General features: G+C 42.6%; 1 protein-coding gene across 1 annotated transcript in view; it reads right to left on the bottom strand.

The window, feature by feature from the left end:
- The window catches only part of PLXNB1 (plexin B1), a 160,377-nt gene that overhangs the window by 89,645 nt on the left and 54,173 nt on the right, over positions 1 to 16,559 (bottom strand). Inside the window, exons 4-8 of the mRNA XM_070738026.1 lie at positions 13,971 to 14,071; positions 12,000 to 12,132; positions 10,028 to 10,184; positions 4,875 to 4,983; positions 4,649 to 4,757 (exon numbers count right to left, since the gene is read on the bottom strand). Of these exons, the coding sequence (XP_070594127.1) occupies positions 4,649 to 4,757; positions 4,875 to 4,983; positions 10,028 to 10,184; positions 12,000 to 12,132; positions 13,971 to 14,071 (609 nt within the window). The remainder of the gene's footprint in view (positions 1 to 4,648; positions 4,758 to 4,874; positions 4,984 to 10,027; positions 10,185 to 11,999; positions 12,133 to 13,970; positions 14,072 to 16,559) is intronic.

The following is a 16,559-nucleotide window of genomic DNA, read 5'->3' as shown; positions in this document are numbered from 1 at the left end:
GGCTCTGTTAAAAAGTGCTACTGCCAACATGTTGTAAGCCGCCCTGAGTCTACGGAGAAGGGTGGCATAAAAAATTGAATAAATAAATAAAACCAGCTCAGTCACACTGTTGGCTGGGTCCATGCTGAATGCCACCCCCAAACAAATGAACCACGTTAGGGTGTGTTGTGATAGTGGACATCCTAAGACAGTAGTTGGGCTTCTGCAGTACCAACTGTTCTGGTTTCTGGTAGGACTTTATCTATTACAAATAACTCTTACTAAAGGCAGTATTTCATAAACCAAGAAACTCCATTTTTATTTCTCTTCCCTTCCGTATTCACTACAGTTCATTCTGCCACATTCCTCTTCCTCCCCCTTATCTTTCTTAACTGCATTCCTCATACATTCCTCCCAGTCTTCTCCGTTTAACAAGATTTATTTGCTCACAACATGATTCACGAACAGCAGAAATTACTGTAAAATAGCACAGAATGCATTTGCTTGCTTGGAAGCCGAAGGGAAAAAACCTTTCATTTTAGCCCTACAACATTGAAACTCCACCCTTCTTCCCCACTGACCCCCTGACGTACCAAATACATCAGTACAGTATTTAACCCATTCCTCCCCTTAATATCTTCTTCCAAACACCTGTTCTTTACGTTTTTGGACCCTTCTGAATTTAGGATTGACCCATCGAACATCTGATTCTTCCTCGCTAGATTCTGGACTTATAGCCACATCCTGTGGCTGGCCTCCCACCTGTTCTACTACCTGTAACCCCGGGCCCACCACTAATTCATAAACACTATCTGTATCTGAGTCCTCAATTTCTTCATCATCCTCCAACTGACCAAGAGTATGTACAACACCAACCAGGGGTGGGTTCCTCCCCAGGTGGGGGTTGCTGCTCTTGCCGTGCTGTGCATGCAACTTTGGGTGTCTGGCCTGTGCGCATGTGCATCCCAGCGAGATTTTGCTTCTGTGCATGCGCAGGAAGCAAAATCTCCCAGGTTCACTTGAGAAGTTGTATAACTTTTGTATACAATAGAATAGAATTCTTTGTTGGCCAAGTGTGATTGGACACACAAGGAATTTGTCTTGGTGCAGATGCTCTCAGTGTACATAAAAGAAAAAGGTACATTTGTCAAGAATCATGAGGTACAACACTTAATGATAGTCATAGGGGTTAACTAAGCCAGCGTTTCCCAACCGGTGTGCCGCGGCACACTGGTGTGCCGCGAGACATGGCCAGGTGTGCCGTCAAGCTTCAGCTGGGCGGGGCGCTGCCGGTACTTCCGTCCTGGGGCTCCCGCTCGCAGCTGTCCCCCGGCTCCTGCTCGATGCCGCAGTTTTCGGCGCTCTCCTGCTGGGCCCCAAAGAAGGAAGGCAGGAAGAAGGAGAGCTCCATTCTTCGCGCCTTTTCTCCGCCTTCCTTGTTTGGGACCCAGCAGGAGAGCGCCGAAAACTGCGGCATCGAGCAGGAGCCGGTTGACAGCTGCGAGCGGGAGCCCCAAGACGGAAGTACCGGCAGCGCCCCGCCCAGCTGGAGCTCCTCTGGCGTCGACGGCAAGTGTCCGATGGGAGTGGGGGGGGGGGGCCCGCAGCGGCCGCAGGCAGTCGCGGGGCGATGGCGGCGGCGAGAGGGATCGCTCTTTCTCTCTCTCTCAGCTGACTGCAAGCGGGAGCCCTGACGGTGGCGGTTGGATGTGCTGCTAGACGTCGTACATGCTGGCGCTGCGGGCCTGGCATATACGGTGTCCAGCAGCATGTCCAGCTGCCGCCGTCAGGGCTCCCGCTTGCAGTCAGCTGAGAGAGAGAGAGAGAAAGAAAGAGAGACATATAAGAGAGGCAGAGAGAGAGAGAAAGAGAGACATAGCAAGAGAGGCAGAGAAAGAGAGACAGAGCAAGAAAGAGAGGCAGAGAAAGAGAGAGAGAAAGAGAGACATAGCAAGAGAGGCAGAGAGAGAGAAAAAGAAAGAGAGACATAGCAAGAGAGGCAGAGAAAGAGAGACAGAGCAAGAAAGAGAGGCAGAGAAAGAGAGAGAGAGAAAGAGAGAGAGAAAGAAAGAGAGACATAGCAAGAGAGGCAGAGAGAGAGAGAAAGAGAGACATAGCAAGAGAGGCAGAGAAAGAGAGACAGAGCAAGAAAGAGAGGCAGAGAAAGAGAGAGAGAAAGAGACATAGCAAGAGAGGCAGAGAGAGAGAAAAAGAAAGAGAGACATAGCAAGAGAAAAAGAGAGACTTAGCAAGAGAAAAAGAGAGACTTAGCAAGAGAGGCACAGAGAGAGAGAGAAAGAGAAAGAAAGAGAGACATAGCAAGAGAGACAGAGAGAGAGAAAGAGAGAAAGAGAAAGAAAGAGAGATAGCAAGAGAGGCAAAGAGAAAGAAAGAGACATATAGCAAGACAGTGAAAGAGAGAGAGAGAGCAAGAGAGAGAAAAAAGCAACAAAGAGATAGCAAGAGAGACAGAGAGAGAGAGAGCAAAGGAGAGAGAAAGACATAGAGGAAGGGAAGGAGGGAGAGAGAAAGAGAGCAAAAAAGAGAGGAAGAAAGAAAGAGGGATGGAGAGAGAGAAAGAAGGGAAGGAAGGAAAAGAGAGAAAGAGGGAGAAATAGAGCGAAAGGGAAGAAGAGAGAGGGGTTTTTTGTCCAAACTTTTCTTTAGCCCGCCCCCACGCCCCCACGCCCCCCCCCCCCTTTCAGTGTTCCCCAGGATTTTGAAAATATGAATAATGTGCCGCGGCTCAAAAAAGGTTGGGAAACACTGAACTAAGCAATGAAGAAACAATCAATATTAATAATAATCTTAGGATACAAGCAACAAGTTGCAGTCATACAGTCCTAAGTGGGAGGAAAAGGATGGTAGGAATGATGAGAAAAACGAGTAGAAATAGAAGTGCATAAAGTTGTATAAAGAAGATGTTGGATAACTATTTGTCTGAAGTGGTGTAGGGTTTCCTGCCTAAGCAGGGGGTTGGACTAGAAAACCTCCAAGGTCCCTTCCAACTTGTTGTTGTTGTTATTGTGTCCAGAAATATTCAAGTCTCTATGAGGATCTGATATTCTAAATCAGACTCATGGTCCACCTGAGCTAAGGTTCTTATAAGCTTAGGAACAAACTATCTTTTCATTCCCAGCATTTTTGGATCTAGGGCTGCTCATTGAATATGTAAACACACTTGTATTCACCAATCCCCCACTGTCATCATTCTCACAGGAAAAGACTGATTTTGGTGCTGATGATAATCCATTCAGTCGTGTCCGACTCTTGGCGATTTTATGGGCCAATTCTTCCTATCTTTCACTGCTTCTTTGTGGGTTTTTTGCTATGCTCTGGCTGGAGTCAGCTTTGATAGTGTCCAGCTACCATGTTCTTTGGAGGCCTGGTTTCCTTTTGCTACTAATCCTACCCAACGCAGTTGCTTTGTGAATTTAATAATAATAATAATAATAATAATAATAATAATAATAATAAGAAGAAGAAGAAGAAGAAGAAGAAGAAGAAGAAGAAGAACAACAACAACAACAACAACAACAGCAGCAAAGTTGGACGGGACCTTGGAGTCTTCTAGTCCAACCCCCTGCTTAGGCAGGAAACCCTACACTACTTCAGACAGATGGTTATCCAACATCTTCTTAAAAACTTCTAGTGTTGGGGCATTCACAACTTCTGGAGGCAAGCTGTTCCACTGATTAATTGTTCTCACTGTCAGGAAATTTCTCCTTAGTTCTAAGTTGCTTCTCTCATTGTTTAGTTTCCACCCATTGCTTCTTGTTCTACCCGCAGGTGCTTTGGAGAATAGCTTGACTCCTTCTTCTTTGTGGCAACCCCTGAGATATTGGAACACTGCTATCATGTCTCCCCCTGGTCCTTCTTTTCATTAAACTAGCCATGCCCAGTTCCTGCAACCGTTCTTCATATGTTTTAGCCTCTAGTCCCCTAATCATCTTTGTCGCTCTTCCCTGCACTTTTTCTAGAGTTTCAACATCTTTTTTGCATCTTGGTGACCAAAACTGAATGCAGTATTCCAAGTCTGGTTTTTCCAAGGCCTTATAAAGTGGTATTAACATTTCACATGATCTTCATTAGCCAAAATAGGTGAGGTGTAGTTTTGTCATTTGGCAATAGCATTTAGACTTATGTAATGCTTCACAGTGCTTTACAACCCTCTCTAAATGGTTTACAGAGACTAAGCATATATTGCCCCCCACCAATCTGGGTCCTCATTTTATCAACCTTGGAAGGATGGAAGGCCTTGAGCCTGGTGAGGTTCGATCTGCCAAACTGCTGAGAGACAGTGATCAGCAGAAGTAGCTTGTAGTATTGCACTTTAACTACCGCACCACCGAGGCTCTTTCTTTCTTTCTTTCTTTCTTTCTTTCTTTCTTTCTTTCTTTCTTTCTTTCTCTTTTCTTCCTCTCACTTTCTTTCCTTCCTTCTTTCTCTTTCCTTCTCTTTCTTTCTTTCCTTCCTTCTTTCTCTCTCTCTTTCTTTCCTTCCTTCTTTCTCTCTCTCTCTTTCTCTCTCTCTCTCTCTTTCTTTCTCTCTTTCTCTTTCTTAATTAATTAATTAATTAGTTAATTAATTAATTAATTAGACTTGTATGCCGCCCTTCTCCGAAGATTCGGGGCGGCTCACAGAAAGACCTATTAAAAAAAACCCCTACCTTTTTATTGTAGATCATGGCTCCATCTTCACAAACAGTTTTGTGGGTGCAGAGGTGTTGATGGACGCACCAATTACACCCCCAACGGCTGCTCACGCATCCCTGGCACCTAAAGGACAAGAACGCGACAGCTGTTGAGTAGACCCAACAAAATCAAAGTCGAGAATGCAATGGTGGGGGAGGGGAGGCAACCTGGGGAAAGGAAAAAGTCTCTTCATGGACGTACGGTGCAGATCTCCTCACGGAAGCCACCGCAGAACAGTCATAAAAGGAGAAAGTTGTTGAGGCAATGAAGATGTCGTGGAAGCGCACCTCCAGCTGAATGGTGATGTGGTCTGAAAATGGAAATCAGGCAGGCTTCAAAGGTGGTGGCACAGCAAACAGCATCTGCAGCTGGAGTTTGTATGAGGGACTTGCATAACAATATTTCTTGCTTCTTCTGTCTAGGCCAGAAGTCTTTAAACATGGCAACTTCAAGGCTTGTGGACTTCAACTCCCAGAATTCTGCAGCCAGCTCTGCTGGCTGGAGAATTCTGGGAGTTGAAGTACACAAGACTTAAAGTTGCCAAGTTTGGGGAGCCCTGGTCTATGCTTTAACTAACATACATAATAATAACAATAACAATAATAATAATAATTTATTAGATTTGTATGCCGCCCTTCTCTGAGGACTCGGAGCGGCTCACAACAGGAAAACACAGTGTACAAATCTAATGTTAAAAGCAATTTAAAACCCTAATTATAAAAACAGTCACACAACCTAATGAACCATACATAAAAAACCATAGTAGCTAAGGGGTGTATCAGTTTCCCCATGGTGACATAAGTAGGTTTTTTAGGAGCTTTCGAAAGGCAAGGAGGGTGGGGGCAATCCTAATCTCTGGGGGGAGTTGATTCCAGAGGGTCGGGGCCGCCACAGAGAAGGCTCTTCCCCTGGGTCCCGCCAAATGACATTGTTTAGTCGACAGAGCCCGGAGAAGGCCAACTCTGTGGGACCTAATCGATTGCTGGAATTCGTGTGGCAGAAGGCGGTCCCAAAGATAAGATAAACAGGAAGAATTATAGATACTGCAGTCCTTGACTTACAACCGGTCACTTAGCAACCATTTGAAGACCAATGTTTGGTCTACTTATAGAATAGAATAGAATAGAATTTTATTGGACAAGTGTGATTGGACACACAAGGAATTTGTGTTGGTGCCTATGTTCTCAGAGTATATAAAAGAAAATATACATTTGACAAGAATCATGTGGTACAACACTTAATGATTGTCATAGGGGTCAAATAAGCAATGAAGAAGCAATATTAATAAAAATCTTAGGATATAAGCAACAAGTTACAGTCATACAGTCAACATGGGAGGAAATGGGTGAAAGGAATGATGAGAAAAACTAGTAGACTAATTAAAACTAGTTATGACCTGGATTGTCACCAAACTTCAGGCGCTCGGCAACATGGCCTCATTTAAGGCTGTGTACAGCATCCTGTGGCCAGGTGACAATTTTTTTACAATGATTTTCCTGAAAACCAACACTTTCTTCCTCTGGCAACACACACCCATAGTGAACCATGCATTTGCTTAACAACTGCAGTGTTCGCCAAATGATTGCCTCAAAAACGCTTAAATCAGGTTGGTCGTGTGACTGACTAGTTTTAATAGTGTCGACGACTTATGGCAGAAATGGGTGGGGTCATATGTCGAGGACTACTTGTTATTCAGAGAACTCGCTGAAGGGAAGCTAAATATACAAACATAGAAACAGAAGATTGACGTCAGAAAAAGACCTCATGTTCCATCTAGTCTGCCCTTATACTATTTCCTGTATATTATCTTAAGATGGATATAGTATGTTTATCCCAGGCATGTTTAAATTCAGTTATTGTAGCATACAAATCTGATAGATAGATAGATAGATAGATAGATAGATAGATAGATAGATAGATAGAAAAAGAAAGAAAGAAAGAAAGAAAGAAAGAAAGCTTCTTCAAGGCTAGTATTTTAACACAATAGTGATCCGAACCACATTCATGAGGCTGCAACATTTATGGTTCCCAAGTTACTAATACCTATCATGACTTAAATCTGGCTTTGCAGGAGGGTCTGTTGAAATAGGGAGGGCTGATCCCTGTTGAGGACTGTTTCCTCTTGGGGGGGGGTTGTGGAGCCACAGACAGCTGGGACACAAAATTAAAACTATGTGGTGGTAGTATCCATTCTCCAGCATCCTTTTTTCCCTCCCTCTCACTCAGAGGGCTAAACTGAGGGCTGAATGTAACCTACTCAAAGCCCACCACTTACCTAAGCTTGAAAATGAATTGTGCTATAGAAAACCTACAGCAGGCTTTGTGTCTTCTCTTAGAGCAGGGATGGCGAACTTTATTTATTTTATTTACTTTGTCAAGTACATATTGGTAGCATACATACCTACTTACTTACTTACTTACTTATTTATTTATTTATTTATTTATTTTGTCCAATACAAATGGAAAGTTAAAGGGAATAAAAACATGTAGTAGTAAATATCAGGGAAGGGATAGAAGAAGAGATATGAGAATAGAATACATCAATGAAGAGTAGAGGAAAGGATATATGGACGGGAGAAAAGATATATAAAATATAGGAGAGACAATTGGACAGGGGATGGAAGGCACCCTAGTGCACTTATGCTCGCCCCTTACTGACCTCTAAGGAACCTGGTGAGGTCAATCGTGGATAGTCTAAGGGAAAAATGTTGGGGGTTGTAAATTGACACCACGGAGTCTGGTAATGAGTTCCACGCTTCGACAACTCGGTTGCTAAAGTCATATTTTTTATAATTTTTTATAAATTTTTTACATATCTTTTAAAGTCATATTTTTATAACACTGTTTATATACATGAGATGGTTATTAATAAGAGGAAAATATTAGGACAGGGATGGTAGGCAAGCTGGTGCACTTACACACACCCCTTACTGACCTCTTAGGAATCGGGTGAGGTCAACAGTGGATAGTCTAACTTAGACAATCAATTAATTAAGCATTGCTATTCAAATAATTAATAATTCATTAGTATCTTAAAAATGATCATAAATCAATGGGTAATGAAGTAAAGTAGTGTAGTAAGATGAAAGGGAATGTTTTTGTAGTAATTGACTTTTACTTCCTCATGTAGTACTGCTGTACTTCCACATATAATTACTGCTGTCCTTTGTGTTATATTGTAGTGACATATGCACCAAGACAAATTCCTTGTATGTCCAGTCCCACTTGGTCAATAAAGAATTCAATTCTATTCTATTCCGATCCAGTATAGATTTAAAATGATGGAGGATTGAAATCCAATCCAATTGGAGTTTAAATGCGATCTGAAAACTTTAAAGGATTTTTTTTTCCATTGCCCAAGCTTAGTTCCAGCGTGCATCGGCCAGCTGATTTTCGGCTCACACAGAAGTTCTTAGAGGGCATTTTTGGCTTCTGGAGGGCCTCTGGGGGAATGGGACATTTTTCGCTCACCCCAGGCTCTAGGGAAGCCTCTGGAGTCCAGGGAAGGCGAAAAGCAGGCATACTGGGCCCACCGGAAGTCAGGAAATTGTCTTTCCAATCTCCAAATGGTCTCCGGGGGGTGAGGGGGGAAGCTATTTTTGCCCTCCCCAGACATTGAATTATGGGTGTGGGCACTTGTGCATATGCGATAGCCAGCACGCATGCACTTTCGGCACCTGAGGAAAATAAAGATCCTCCATCACTGTGTTTCCCAATCTAGGCAACTTGAAGATATCTGGACTTCAACTCCCAGAATTCCCCAGCCAGCATTCGGACCAGATTATCTCTGAGACCGCCTTCTGCTGCACGAATCCCAGTGACTGATTAGGTCCCACAGAATCGGCCAACTAATGTCGGTTGGCGGGCCCCAGGGGAAAAGCCTTCTCTGTGGCGGCCCCGACTCTCTGGAACCAGCTCCCCCCAGAGATTAGAACTGCCCCTACCCTCCTTGCCTTTTGTAAACTCCTCAAAACCCACCTTTGTCGTCAGGCATGGGGGAATTGAGATATCTCCCCCGGGCCTATATAATTTATGTATGGTATGTTTGTAGGTATGTCTGTTTAAAAATGGGGTTTTCTTAACTACTTTAAATTTTAAATTGTAAATTATTAGATTTGTTATGAATTGTTTTATTATGTTGTGAGCCGCCCCGAGTCTACGGAAAGGGGCGGCATATAAATCTAATAAATCTAATAAATCTAATAAATCTAATAAATCTAATAAATCTAATAAATCTAATAAATCTAATAAATCTAATAAATCTAATAAATCTAATAAATCAAATAAATAAATTAATTAATAAATTAATTAATTAATTAATTAATTCTGGGAGTTGAAGTCCAGATATCTTCATGTTGCCAAGGTTGGGAAACACTGTCCTAGAGCAATGAAAAAAGTCCATGGAATGCCCCTAAAATGGTTGGGTTGGATTGATTTGATTGATTGATTGGATTTATATGCTGCCCCTCTCCAAGGATATTTCTGGACCTTTCTGAGCATTGGGATATTTTAAGCTATCCACCTGCATAAATTGAACATTAGGTTAAAAAAAATTCCTCCTGTTTTTCAGGAACTTAGGGAGTAAAATACCAGGCCAGTTTCAGGCCTTGGGGCAGGGGTCCCCAAACATTTTACACAGGGGGCCAGTTCACTGTCCCTCGGACTGTTGGAGGGCCGGACTATAAAAAAACCCTATGAACAAATCCCTATGCACACTGCACATACCTTATTTTAAAGTAAAAAACAAAATGGGAACGTACTATTTAGAGGGGGGACGAAGTCTGAAATTCATATATGCTTATGTTTTGTTTTTAATTTTCTTTTGTTAACATCTGATTGGCTATACAAGGTTTTCTTGGCTTATAGAAAAATGTATGAAGAAAGAAGGAAGCACTTTGGCATAATGGTTAATAAGTTAGAAATATAATTGGTGTTGTACTTTTTTGAGGAGGGAATTTAATTAACTGGACGACAAAATTAGAAAAAAAAACTTTTGCAACTTTTTTGATAATTGATATTAGTTAGTAACAAAATACCACATTTTATTCATGGAAAATTAGATGTGCTCCTGTCACTCACCCACGGGCTGTAGTTTGGGGACCGCTGCCTTGGGGTAATGCCATTAATTATTCTCCTCACAGCTTTGCGTTTTTGAAGCAAGACAGAATGAAAAGATATGTGGCCCTGAGACTGAAAAAGGATGTTTGTTCTAGCACTGTATCTCATATCACCAAGCTCAAGAACCAACTGGTACCATTATAAAGCAAACTGTTTTCCGTTTCATTCTTGCACAGAGGCTTGTTTATTCTCCCTAAAGCATTTCCACCCGAGATCTTTCCAAACATGTCACTTACCTGTCTCTGCATTCAAACTTGGAGTATACTTGGGCTCTGGCGAGGGGCACATAATGCCTGAACCCATCAATATAGCTGGGCTCTTATATTCTCCAAAAAAGCACGAATAGGACTCTCCGTTCTGTAAGGTTGGCAAGTCCGAAAAAGTCAGGAATATCTGTCAATCAGAGAGCAGACAGATAAGTACAGCTATGTATTGACTGATTGATTGATTGGTTTGATTTGATTTCTAGGCCGCCCTTCTCCTGAGACTTAGAGTGGCTTACAATATAAATTACATATTTAACACAGAAATCAGAATTACTCTAAAACAACCTGAACCAAAAAAACCCTTAAAACAATTTTATTGCATTTTTGCTTCCTGCACATGAGCAGAAGCAAAAACTTGCTGTGGACACACCTGCGCAGAAGCAAAATCGAAGAAAAAATATGGCGGCACCCATAGGATTGGTATCAGAGTGGTTGTGTGCAAATTGCTCAACATGGCAGCTGCTATTGGTATACCAGTACCAGTAGCAACTTACTATTGCAAAGCGTCCTTCCTCTGCCAAACAGAAATCTAGTTCCCCCACCATAGAGTCTCCTCCTAGCAGGGAGTCCTTTTTCCTCTGCTGGCAGGAAGTCTGGTTCCCCCACCATAGAGTCTCCTCCTAGCCTGGAGTCCTTTTTCCTCTGCCGATGGGAAGTCTGGTTCCCCCACCATAGAGTCTCCTCCTAGCCTGGAGTCCTTTTTCCTCTGCTGATGGGAAGTCTGGTTCCCCCACCATAGAGTCTCCTCCTAGCATGGAGTCTTTTTTCCTCTGCTGATGGGAAGTCTGGTTCCCCCACCATAGAGTCTCCTCCTAGCATGGAGTCCTTTTTCCTCTGCCGATGGGCAGTCTGGTTCCCCCACCATAGAGTCTCCTCCTGCGCAATGTCCTTTCCCCTCCACCTGTCCTAACTAAGCCTTATCAATGGTGGAGCCGACTGGCGATAAGAAACCGCAGCAGAGGGATGAAACAGCCACATTTGGCCCCAGAGCCGTGGGTTGCTGACCTGTGAGTTAGAACAAGGAAGATTGAGGATCTAACCTCAATTAAACTGGTAGAGGCAGAGGGACTGTCATTCAGTGTGAATCTTCAATCTGACAATTTCCTAAAGGATTGGAAAGTAGTATTGGCTGAAATTTATTTTTTTATTATTTGGACTTCTAGACCGCCCTTCTCATAGGGCAACTTACAAAACAAGAATAAATCCAAATACAAATCCATACAAATCCAATAAATAATAAATAAATACAGATTAGAACATGTAAGAAATCCAAACATTAAAAACTCATCTAAATCTAATCTAAAACCCTCAATTATTAAAAACAATCATCCACCATTCCTTCCATCACAATAACAGAGGCAGCCGGAGCAGTATGCCAATGCTCAACGGCCCAAAACCTGCTGGCAGAGGTAAGTTTTTAAAACCTTATGAAAGGCCAGAAGAGTGGGTGCGGTACAAATCTCTGGGAGGAGTTGATTCCAAAGGGCTGGGGCTGCCACAGAGAAGGCTCTACCCCTAGATCCTGCCAAGCGGCATTGCTTAGCAGACAGGACCTGGAGAAGGCCACTTCTGTGGGATCTGACCAGCCGCTGGGATTCATGAGGCAGGAGACAGTCCAGTAAGTAACCTGGTCCTAAGCCATGTAGGGTTTTCTGGGCGCTGCTACCTAACGATACTGGAGTGATTTATTTGACTCAACATCTTCTGCCTGTCTGTTCATTCCCCCCTCTTCCCTTTTGATCCACGCTATGCTTCTATCCTATCCACCTGTCCTGAACAAGCTTCTTTCGGTTCCTTTTAACATTTTGCAGCAATATCAAAAGCGTAAATAGATTCCACGTTCTCTCTTCCTGTAAAAGATGTGCACGCCATCCAGGGTGAGGAACCATCGCATGATGGCGTCTCTTCCTTCAGAGGGGGAATGTTATGGATCACAGCTCACGTTTTTCTGCTCTTCCCTGCTGATGCTGGCGGGGCTCAGAGACAGGATGGAGAGACACTGCTGGGCAGAGTGAAACCCCCACAGCCACTGCTCTTTCACGTGGAACCTGGTGCATTCGGAACGACGGCTACACCTGCAGAGACACAGATAAAGGCAGACAATGAGACTCTTGAATGAGGCGATTGTACAGGGTTGCCTGCCGAAAACATCCAGGCCATTCCCAGAAAAAATACTTTCTGTATAAGGAAAGTAATGAATGCAGCTTTCATCCCCTTGCAAAGCCCCTAAGACCTAGCAACTTTAAGAACAGAACAGAACAGGAAGAACAGGAAGAACAGAACAGGAAGAACAGAACGAACAGAAAGAACAGAATGAACAGAACAGGAAGAACAGAACAGGAAGAACAGAACAGGAGGAACAGAACGAACAGAAAGAACAGAACAGAAAGAACAGAACAGAACAGAACAGAACAGGAAGAACAGAACAGAAATTATTTATTTTTTAGCCAAATATGATTGGATACACACAGAATTAGTGTATAGGTAATTTACGATCACAACTGAGACCAAAATTTTGTTGTTAAGTGAGACATTTTGCCTCATTTTTACAACCTTTCTTGCCACATTTGTTAAGTGAATCACTGCAGATGATAAGTTAGTAAGCCAGTTTCCCCATCGATTTTGCTTGTGACCTTGGGGCACAGGAACAGTCATAAGTACGAACCAGTAGCCAAAAGCATCTGAATTGTACACAGGTTGTACCTGTGAAAAGCAGCCATAAGTCACATTTTTTTCAGTGCTGTTGTAAAATTGAGTGGCTACTAAACAAACCGTTTCAAGTCAAGAACTACCTGTATGAACTCTCAGTGTACATACAAACAGCAATATGATATAATCATAATACAGTACTGTATATCAATAGGAGAAGGTAACAGAAAAAGATGTCTGGACTTTAACTCCCTAAATTCTGCAAGTTGAAGTCCATATATTTTAAAGTTGCTAAGGTTTTTGAAACACTGCCTTATGGAATAATTAGATGAGGTTAATATGCAAGCTGGTTTAATTTGGAGAAGCTCTCTAGCACTGGTTCCAAAGCCAAATCCTCCGTAATGTTTCTGATCCCTCACAGAAACCAGCAATTAAAGAATGTTTGCAAGCAAAGAGAAAGCTTTTTAATTTATGTTTTACGTTACTTACATATAAATGCAAATAATACAGAAATAAGAATGCAACTCAGAAAACAAGACCAAAATAACTATTACACATTTCTGCTTCCATTACAATTTTTTTTTTCCCTTTAGAAATTTCTTCCAACCATAATTCTCCAAACAGCGCCGAGAAAACATTGGAAAATATAAATAGAACATCATTTTCAATAAATTTCCTTTTATGTTTCTTGCCTGGTAACATTTGTTTGCACCCGCATGTGAAACAAGAGATAATGGGCTCTTGGAAGTGATTCTTCTTTCCGATTTAGAAGCTGTTCAGTTAATTTACTCATAATTACCAAATCCCAGGAACAGATGTAATCAATGAAGTCGTCTGGGAACCTCAGATGATCTCCAGAAGTAGATAATGAACTACTTAACAAGGAATTTTAATCAGTTCTTTCTAAATTGTAAGAACGATGTCCTGCCAAACCTATTACGGAACAAATGTTTAGGATTTACGGAGACTTTATAACCAACTTCTTGAATTACAGTTTAGAAGAACTTCCAAAAACATTGTATATGAATTCAGAACTACTGCTGCATGTGAACAAAAGATTATGCAAAAATCCTCATTGGTGCCTATGAAATATTTCTTTAGGATCATCCAGCACAGAGTTATAGCAAAACATTTTGGGGGAGGAGGGGGGGAGATTTTAGGATTGCATCTACTTCACCCTCTGGACAGTGTTGTGTTAATTTCAGGAAGTCAGTGGAGATGTCCCATATGAGAGCAGATGGATATGAATTAAATGAGGTCTTACTTTCCTTGAAGAACACACCAGCCACAATATGGGTCTTTCACTGCCAAACAGGACTTGCAATCGGAGAATTGAGAACATTCAAAGATGGGGATTCTGGCCAACTGGAAAAAAGAGAAGCAGAGAATGGATTTTGACATGCGGCTATATTATAATTCTATGCCAACATTCTCCTAGGAACTCAAGACAATGCACAGAGTAGGCCTCTCCTCATTCAATCCCACAACAGTTTTTGGAAGCTGACCTCCGTGGCTGACCAGAAACCTGAGCCTGGAATTCCCTGTTCGGTTCAAAAGCCCAAGCACTTTCCAGATTATCTCCGGGATCGCCTTCTGCCGCACGAATCCCAGTGACCAGTTAGGTCCCACAGAGTGGGCCTTCTCCGAGTCCCGTCAACTAAACAATGTCATTTGGCGGGACCCAGGGGAAGAGCCTTCTCTGTGGCGGCCCCGGCCCTCTGGAACCAGCTCCCGCCAGAGATTAGAATTGCCCCCACCCTCCTCGTCTTTCGTAAGCTCCTTAAAACCCACCTCTGGGAACTGAGATATTCCTTCCCTCCAGGCCTTTACAATTTATGCATGGTATGTTTGTTTGTATGTTTGGTTTTATAATAAGGGTTTTTAGCTGTTTTAGTATTGGATTGTTACATGCTGTTTTTATCATTGTTGTTAGCCGCCCCGAGTCTACGGAGAGGGGCGGCATACAAATCCAATTAATAATAATAATAAATAATAATAATAATAATAATAATAATAATAATAATAATAAATTAAGAGTCTGCATTGCTCTATTATCCTGGGAAGATTGATTGATTTGGATTTCTAGGCCGCCTTTCTCCTGCGGTCTCAGAGCGGCCTAGAACTCAGGCCTAGAACCTAGGACTCAGAGATGGACAATGGTTCCTTAATTTCCCTTTAATCTCAACACTTGTTATTTAAAGAAGATAATTTAATCAATTCACTGTGATAATGGACCATTGTTTTTGTGTACGGGGGATCCTCAACTTACGACTGCTTGTTTAAAAACGGTTCGAAGTTAGAAAAAGTCTTAGGGGGGGGGATGACCATTCTCAATGTCATGACTCTTGCCTACCCCCACAATCACACGTTCACAATTCAGGCAGTTAGCAACCAGCAAGTATTTATGTCAAGTGTGTATGAGAGTTCATAACTGAAAAGACATGGCAACTGGGCCAGCCAAAGAGGACTGTTTGGAAACTGAAACAGTTTTTGCTGAAGGCAGCTAGGAGTCTGGGTGTGTCCTAGGCTTAGCTTAAACTGCCCTGTATAGAGGAAGTTCTCTTAGTATGTATTAAGCTCTGAGCTCTGAAATTTAAACTAGTCTGTCTGCTGAGAATTGAAAACGAAATTCACCTCTCTGTTGGTGTTTCGCTTTTAACTACCACTACGTTGGAGAACCTGCCATTGTTATTGCATATCTACCCTTATGTGTTATATGTATATTAAAAAGTTAATGAATCCTACTGACTCAGTTATCTGTGTGTGCTTTCTGGATGTCATTTCTGCAACAAACTCTAATAATTTACAATGGTTGTGAGTTTCTTGCGGCCATCTGATTACAGTTTGCAACTTTTCCAGCTGGCTTCTCACAAGTAAAGTCAGATGGGGGAACGATATTTGCTTAGCAACTGTGTGATTCACTTTGATGACCACATGATTCGTTTAACAGTCACAGTTAAAACGGTCATAAAATTGGGTCTAGTCACACGATGACTCACTCAATGAAGGCGGCAACCAAAAATCTGAACCTAATAGGGGCTGTAAACTTAGGATTACCTGTACTTCCTTCTGGGTTAGAAGCAGATCCCTCCCCTCCCCCCCCCATTATTAAAATTCTAAGATTCACATCTGTGTATAAATGCATTTCGTTCAAAAACCACATATTGAAATGTTGGTTTTGGAGTAGTTCCTGTTTTTCTAACGTAAGTATTATTACTGCATCATGTTTTTCCTAGGCCAGTGATGTCCAACCTTTTTTCCCTCGGTGTCAAAAGTGCATGCGTACACGCTATTGCGCAATGCCCCCACGCATGTGTACATGATGCCACCTCCACTGCTGCCCCATTTCTCGACTTCCGGTGGGCTGGGTAGGTCCATTTTTCATACCCCCCAGGCTCCCTGGAGCCTGGGGAGGGCAAGAATTGCCTCCCTGCTCCCCCAGAGGCCGGAAACAGCCCACTTCCTGATTTCCAGTGGGCCCAGTAGGCCCTTTTTCGCCCTACCCAGGCTCCAGAGGCTTCCCTGGAGCCCAGGGAGGCCAAAAATGTCCTCCCTCACCTCCCAGAGGCCAAAGCCACCCTCCCAGAATCTCCATTAGAGCCAAAAATCAGCTTGCCGGTGTGCATATGCACACTGGAGATGAGCTAGCTCAACGGCTTGTGTGCTGGCAGATATGGCATCACAGTCCTAGGTGATTCTGACTGAACACAACAGTCTTAATTTAAATACGGAGAATATATCCAGGCCTGCCCAGTTCTGTCACTGCTTGCTCCAGGTGGGAAAATGGTTAAAGATCCAAAAAGTTACAGCAATAGGCAGGCAGGAGAGTCGTTGCAAAATTGAGGGTGAGAAG

Source organism: Erythrolamprus reginae, chromosome 2 (genome assembly GCF_031021105.1).
Source record: "Erythrolamprus reginae isolate rEryReg1 chromosome 2, rEryReg1.hap1, whole genome shotgun sequence".
Classification (NCBI taxonomy): Eukaryota; Metazoa; Chordata; class Lepidosauria; order Squamata; family Dipsadidae; genus Erythrolamprus; species Erythrolamprus reginae.
Note: the sequence above shows the minus strand (reverse complement) of the source record. Positions and strands in the feature narration are given on the sequence as shown.